The sequence below is a fragment of the Silurus meridionalis genome, chromosome 2 (genome assembly GCF_014805685.1).
Source record: "Silurus meridionalis isolate SWU-2019-XX chromosome 2, ASM1480568v1, whole genome shotgun sequence".
Classification (NCBI taxonomy): Eukaryota; Metazoa; Chordata; class Actinopteri; order Siluriformes; family Siluridae; genus Silurus; species Silurus meridionalis.
Genome location: NC_060885.1, coordinates 1,536,132 through 1,543,631, shown reverse-complemented (window position 1 = coordinate 1,543,631; position 7,500 = coordinate 1,536,132). Strand labels below are relative to the sequence as shown.

The following is a 7,500-nucleotide window of genomic DNA, read 5'->3' as shown; positions in this document are numbered from 1 at the left end:
GTAGTGATTGTGTGTGCATTAGTTATTGTGTGTTAGTGATTATTATGTGTATTAGTTATTGTGCGTATTAGTTATTGTGGCAGTGATCAGTGTGCATTAGCTACTGTGTGGCAGTGATTGTGTGCATTAGTGATTGTGCATTAGTGATCAGTGCATTAGTTATTGTGGCAGTGATGTGTGCATTAGTTATTATTAGTGGCAGTGATTGTGTGTATTAGTGATCAGTGTATTAGCTATTGTGGCAGTGATGTGTGCATTAGCTATTGTGGCAGTGATTATTATTATTAGTTATTGTGTAGTGATTGTGTGTGCATTAGTTATTGTGTATTATTAGTGATTGTGCGTATTAGTTATTGTGTGGCAGTGACTGTGTGTATTAGTTATTGTGGCAGTGACTGTGCATTAGCGATCAGTGTATTAGTTATGTGTGGCAGTGATCAGTGCATTAGTTATCAGTGGCAGTGACTGTGCATTAGTGATCAGTGCATTAGCTACTGTGTGGCAGTGATCAGTGCATTAGTTACTGTGCGGCAGTGATTGTGTATTAGTGATTAGTGTATTAGTTATGTGTGGCAGTGACTGTGTGCATTAGTGATTGTGCATTAGTGATCAGTGCATTAGTGATTGTGCGTATTAGTTATTGTGCAGTGATCAGTGCATTAGTTATGTGTGGCAGTGATCAGTGTATTAGTGATCAGTGTATTAGCTATCAGTGGCAGTGATTGTGCGCATTAGTTATTGTGGCAGTGATGTGCATTAGTGATCAGTGTATTAGCTATTGTGGCAGTGACTGTGTGCATTAGTTATTATGTGGTAGTGATTGTGTGTATTAGTGATCAGTGTATTAGTTATTGTGGCAGTGATGTGTGTATTAGTTATTATTAGTGGCAGTGACTGTGCATTAGTTATTATTAGTGATTGTGCATTAGTGATCAGTGCATTAGTGATCAGTGTGTATTAGTTATTATGTGGTAGTGATTGTGTATTAGTGATCAGTGCATTAGCTATTGTGTGGCAGTGATTATTATGTATTAGTTATTGTGCAGTGATTGTGCATTAGTTATTATTATTATTGTATTAGTTATTATTATTGTGTAGTGATTATGTATTAGTTATTATTAGTGATTATTATTAGTTATTGTGCAGTGATTGTGTGTATTATTATTAGTGGCAGTGATCAGTGCATTAGTTATTAGTGATTATTAATATTAGTGATTATTATTATATTAGTTATTATTAGTGGTAGTGATTGTGTATATTAGTGATTGTGTGTATTAGTTATCAGTGCAGTGATTGTGTATTAGTTATTATGTGGTAGTGATTATGTGTATTAGTTATTATTGTGGTAGTGATTGTGTATTAGTGATTGTGTGTATTAGTGATTGTGTGTATTAGTTATTGTGGCAGTGATTATGTGTATTATTATTGTGTGGTAGTGATTGTGTATTATTATTAGTGGCAGTGACTGTGTATTAGTGATTGTGTATTAGTGATGTGTATTAGTTATTAGTGATTGTGTATTAGTTATGTGCAGTGATTGTGCATTAGTTATTGTGTATTATTATTGTGTATTAGTGATTATTATTAGTTATTGTGCAGTGATCAGTGATTAGTTATTAGTGATTGTGTATTAGTGATTATTAGTGATTGTATTAGTGATTGTGTATTAGTTATTATGTAGTGATTGTGTATTATTATTATTATTAGTGATTGTGTATTATTATTAATTATTATTAGTGATTGTGCATTAGTTATTATTAATTATTAGTTATTGTGTAGTGATTGTGTGTATTATTAGTGATTGTGTATTAGTGATTGTGTATTATTATTATTGTGTGTAGTGATTGTGTGTGTGTATTAGTGATTGTGTGCATTAGTGATCAGTGTATTAGTTATGTGCGGCAGTGATGTGCATTAGTTATTGTGCGGCAGTGATCAGTGTATTAGTGATCAGTGTATTAGTTATTGTGGCAGTGATTGTGTGTGCATTAGTTATTGTGTGGTAGTGATTGTGTGTATTAGTGATTAGTGATTGTGTGTGCATTAGTGATCAGTGTATTAGTTATTAGTGATTATTATTATTAGTGATTGTGTATTAGTGATGTGTATTAGTTATTGTAGTGATTATGTGTGTATTAGTTATTAGTGATTGTGTATTATTATTAGTGATTATTATTAGTGATTGTGCATTAGTTATTAGTGATTGTGCATTAGTTATCAGTGGCAGTGATTGTGCGTATTAGTTATGTGGCAGTGATTGTGCGTATTAGTTATTATTATGTAGTGATTATTATTAGTGATTATTATTATGTATTAGTGATTAGTGATTGTGTGCATTAGTGATCAGTGCATTAGCGATCAGTGTATTAGTTATGTGCAGTGATTGTGTGTATTAGTTATTGTGCGGCAGTGATGTGTATTAGTGATTGTGTGTATTAGTTATTGTGCAGTGATCAGTGCATTAGTGATCAGTGTATTAGTTATTGTGGCAGTGATTGTGCGTATTAGTTATTGTGCAGTGATCAGTGCATTAGTTATTGTGTGTAGTGATTATTATTATGTGTGGCAGTGATTGTGTGCATTAGTTACTGTGCGGCAGTGATTGTGTGTGCATTAGTTATTGTGTGGCAGTGATTGTGCATTAGTTATCAGTGCAGTGATCAGTGCATTAGCTATTGTGTGGCAGTGATTGTGTGCATTAGTTATTGTGTGTAGTGATTATGTGTATTAGTGATTATTATTAGTGATTAGTGTATTAGTTATTATTGTGTATTATTATTATTAGTGATTAGTGATTATTATTAATTATTATTATTAGTGATTAGTGATTGTGTGCATTAGTTATTGTGTAGTGATTATTATTATGTATTAGTTATTATGTGGTAGTGATTGTGTGTTAGTGATTAGTGTATTATTATTATGTAGTGATTATTATTAATATTAGTTATTATTAGTAGTGATTGTGTATTAGTGATTGTGTATTAGTGATTGTGTGTATTAGTGATTGTGTGTATTAGTTATTGTGTGGTAGTGATTGTGTGTGTATTAGTTATTGTGTGGTAGTGATTGTGTGTATTAGTGATTGTGTGTATTAGTTATTATTATAGTAGTGATTGTGTGTGTATTAGTTATTGTGTATTAGTGATTAGTGATTGTGTGTATTAGTTATTATTATTAGTTATTATTATGTGTAGTGATTGTGTGTATTAGTTATTATGTGGTAGTGATTGTGTGTGTATTAGTGATGTGTGTATTAGTGATTATTATTATTATTATATTAGTTATTAGTGATTATTATTAATTATTATTAGTGTGTATTAGTTATTATTATAGTAGTGATTATGTGTATTAGTGATTATTATTATTAGTTATTATTAATAGTGATTATTATTATGTATTAGTTATTATTATGTAGTGATTATTATTATATTATTATTATTATTAATGTAGTGATTATTATTATTAATTATTATGTGTAGTGATTATTATTATGTATTAGTTATTATTAATTAGTGATTATGTATTATTATTAGTTATTATTATTAGTAGTGATTATTAATATTAGTGATTATTAGTGATTATGTGTGTATTAGTGATTGTGTGTGTATTAATTATTATGTGTATTAGTGATTGTGTGTATTAGTTATTATTGTGTGGTAGTGATTGTGTGTGTATTAGTTATTGTGTAGTAGTGATTATGTGTATTAGTGATTATGTATTAGTTATTATTATTAGTGATTATTATTATTATGTATTAGTTATTATTAGTAGTGATTGTGTGTGTGTGTGTGTGTGTGTGTTATTATTGTGTGTGTGTGTTACTGATTGTGTGTGTGTAGTGATTGTGTGTGTGTGTGTGTGTGTGTGTGTGTGATAGTGATTGTGTGTTAGTGATCAGTGTGTGTTAGTGATTGTGTGTGTTAGTGATGTGTGTGTGTTAGTGATTGTGTGTGTGTTAGTGATTATTGTGTGTATTAGTGATGTGTGTTAGTGATTATGTGTATTAGTGATTGTGTGTTAGTGATGTGTGTGTGTTAATGATTGTGTGTATTAATTATTATTATGTGTATTAGTGATTGTGTGTGTTAGTGATTGTGTGTAATAGTGATTGTGTGTGTGTGTGTGTGTGTGTTAGTGATGTGTGTGTGTGTAGTGATTGTGTATTAGTGATTATGTGTATTAGTGATTATGTGTATTAGTGATTATTATTAGTGATTGTGTGTTAGTGATTGTGTGTGTTAGTGATTGTGTGTGTATTATTATTGTGTGTGTGTAGTGATTGTGTTAGTGATTGTGTGTTAGTGATTGTGTTAGTGATTGTGTATTAGTGATTGTGTATTAGTGATTGTGTGTTAGTGATTGTGTGTGTTAGTGATTGTGTGTGTAATAGTGATTGTGTGTTAGTGATTATTATTAGTGATTGTGTTAGTGATTATGTGTGTATTAGTGATTGTGTTAGTGATTATGTGTGTATTAGTGATTGTGTGTAATAGTGATTGTGTGTTAGTGATTGTGTGTGTTAGTGATTGTGTGTAATAGTGATTGTGTGTTAGTGATTGTGTGTGTGTTAGTGATGTGTGTGTGTGAGAGATATATTTGTGGTACTGACTTAGTTGTTGAGCCTTGCAAGTAAATTCAATATATATGTGATTGTATACATGTCATACATGTCTGTCTCACTGTCTTTCTCAGTCTTTCTTACTGTCTGTCTGTCTCACTGTCTTTCTCAATGTGTCTCTCTCTGTCTGACTCATTGTTTCTCTCTCTCTCTCTCTCTCTCTCTCTCTCTCTCTCTCTCTCTCTCTCTCTCTCTCAGGCTTCCTGCTCTGTCTCTCCCAGCAGTAGTAAAGCAGCTAAAAAGAAAATTCAGCAGTTGGAGGAATTACTGATTCTTAAGGTAACCACATATCTCTCTTTCTTTCTCTCTTTCAGTCTGTCTCTCTTTCTGTCTTTTACATATTGTAATACACATGCATAGAAAGAGACATTAAATAGTATGATTAAGAGAAACAGAGAGAAAAATTAAAAAATAGTGACACATAAAATGAGAGAGAGACAATTGAACAGACAGACACAGGCAGAGAAAAAGAGACTGTGAGACAGAGACACAGGTAGTCAGAGAGACTGTGAGACATGTAGTAAGAGACTGGGATACATAGAGACAGACAGTGTGAGACAGAGAGAGAGAGACAATTGAGACAGAGAGAGACAATCAAAAAGAGAAAGTGAGACAGAGAGAGACCGTCATACAGTGAGACAGAGACAGACAGTGAGACAGAGAGAGACAGTCAGACAGAAAACCTTTATTCCCACTTGTAGTAACTGTCACTTTTACACTCTCTAATCACAGAACAGTCTCATGGAGTTTATTAGACAGTGTCTGGCTTGTTAGCGTGTGTGTGTGTGTGTGTGTGTGTGTGTGTGTGTGTGTGTGTGTGTGTGTGTGTGTGTGTGTGTGTGTGTGTGTGTGTAAGAGGTTAAAGTGTGTATTACGCTGTACACTTGATGGGTTAATGGAGGAGTTATCTAGAGCATTTACAGAAGATTCAGTGGTGCACCAGAGACTCATTCAACACACACACACACACACACACACACACACACACACACACTGCTGTTGCCCTTCTGTCTTCTACTGACCTTCTTCCTCTTCAGTACGTACGCGCACACACACACACACACACACACACACACACACACACACACACACACACACTTTGCCGTCTGTGAAGGCAATGAAACAGCAGGAGAGGTTCTACTTTGGCGCAAGACTTCTGCAGGACCCACCAGCTCCACTAAACTAATCATCTGCGTCTCACACACACACACACACACACACACACACACACACACACTTGCTCTTTGACCTTGATTCCTCTTTACGTATATCTCTTTCACGCCTAGTCAGTCATTGCTTTTATAATACACAATTTTTACACCAGTGGAGGATCAGGTGAGGAGCAACCTGACGTCTGTCCTGGGGATGGAAACAAACCCCTCCTGTGTTGTGCTGTTAGGGGGACAAAAGCCCTGATAATGAAGAACTTTCAGAACAGTTCCAGGTTCAGCTCTGATCATTCCAAAGAGTTTACACTGAAGACTCCTTCTCTCTACAAACGATTATAAGCTTGTTTACATCAGCCTGCAGTCTTAATGTAAAAAAGTGTGTGTATTGAATGAGAGCGTCTGAAAGTCTCACTTAGTGTGTGTGTGTGTGTGTGTGTGTGTGTGTGTGTGTGTATCGATCGTTTCTGAGGACCCTTGGTACTCCATGATGTGGCTAGCGCCGTGTCACTCTGACGAGAAACACTCTCCTATCAATCCGGGGCTGTTCATTAGAGCTCCACAGTGCTGCTCACGCTCTCTCGCTTCTTCCTGTCTTGTCTTTTTTTCCTTCTCCCTTTTTCTCTCTCTCTCTTTTATTCCTGAAAGCTGTACTGCTGTCCTCTTGTGAATATCTGAGCGGTAAATCCATACTTGTCACACAGGCGGAGGGGCTTGTTCTCTTTGTCCTTGTTAATAATAACAGGGTTCAGGGCGCTGCTTTTCCCGCCTGGCAGGTCCGGTCGTGTCATAGCTGCAGTAAACAAGCTCTCTCTTTCTTTCTCTCTCTCTCTCTCTCTCTCTCTCTCTCTCACACTACTCCATCTGGGTTCTCTCCGCTCATGCAGAAAGCAGATCTGACTTGCCTCTTCCAGCTCTCGTCCTCGCTGAGGTCAGAATAATAGGGCGCTTCTTGTCAGGAAAATCTATATGTTCACCCCTGAAAAGTCTGGCCTTAATCTTTTTTTTTTCTTTTTTTTTTTTCTCTTACCATCCACTTCAAACATCTAAGGGTCAGTATTTCTAGACGATTTGGGATGCGACCCTCATCCCACTCCCCCCTTTACAATCCCAAGCTCTCTCCATCCACCTCTCGTGAATCCGCCCCTGATCTGCTCATATTGAAGCCCCCACCCCACCCTGTGCTTGTCTTCTCCCCTGCTGAGAGATTTAAGTTGGAGTGAAGGAGCGAGTGGAGGAGTGGAGGAGTGGAGGAGTCGGCCTCTCCCTGTTGGCCGGCCGGTGAAATGTCAGGCTGTAATTATGTCTCAGGTGCCAGGTTGGCGTGGAAACGCTCATCAGTGTCTCTCGCTCAAAAAGTAAAGCGAAAGCCTGAAAGAAAGACAAGCGTGAAAGAAGGAGAGAGTGAGAGCAAGAGAGCACTTTGTGTTTGAAGAAAAAAAAGTTTTTTTTGTGTAGAAAAGTTAAAAAGTTAAACTGCAGGTTTAGTGAGAGCAGAACCTTCACATACCACGAGCACTCCACATTATTTATACCACGAAAGGCCTCCATGAGTCAGAGGGCAAACGCAGGATATTTAAAAGTATTTAAAAGTGTGTGTGTGTGTGTGTGTGTGTGTGTGTGTGTGTGTGTGTGTGTGTGTGTGTGTGTGTGTGTGTGTGTGTATGTTTTACAGACGGCCGAGAACCAGGAGTTAAGGCGAGCTCATGCGAAGCG

General features: G+C 36.0%; 1 protein-coding gene across 8 annotated transcripts in view; it reads left to right on the top strand.

The window, feature by feature from the left end:
* cntln (centlein, centrosomal protein) overlaps positions 1–7,500 on the top strand; it is a 101,254-nt gene that overhangs the window by 40,823 nt on the left and 52,931 nt on the right. For 6 of the 8 annotated variants that reach the window (XR_006928703.1, XM_046875318.1, XM_046875332.1 and 3 more), the window contains 2 exons: positions 4,817–4,897; positions 7,460–7,500. The exon at positions 7,460–7,500 is cut by the window's right edge and continues 81 nt beyond it. Coding sequence is in view for 7 of the 8 variants with exons in the window: in XM_046875318.1 (XP_046731274.1) it covers positions 4,817–4,897; positions 7,460–7,500 (122 nt within the window). In the remaining variant the exon portion in view is untranslated. The remainder of the gene's footprint in view (positions 1–4,816; positions 4,898–7,459) is intronic. The other 2 variants (XM_046875363.1, XM_046875354.1) reach the window with 1 other exon arrangement.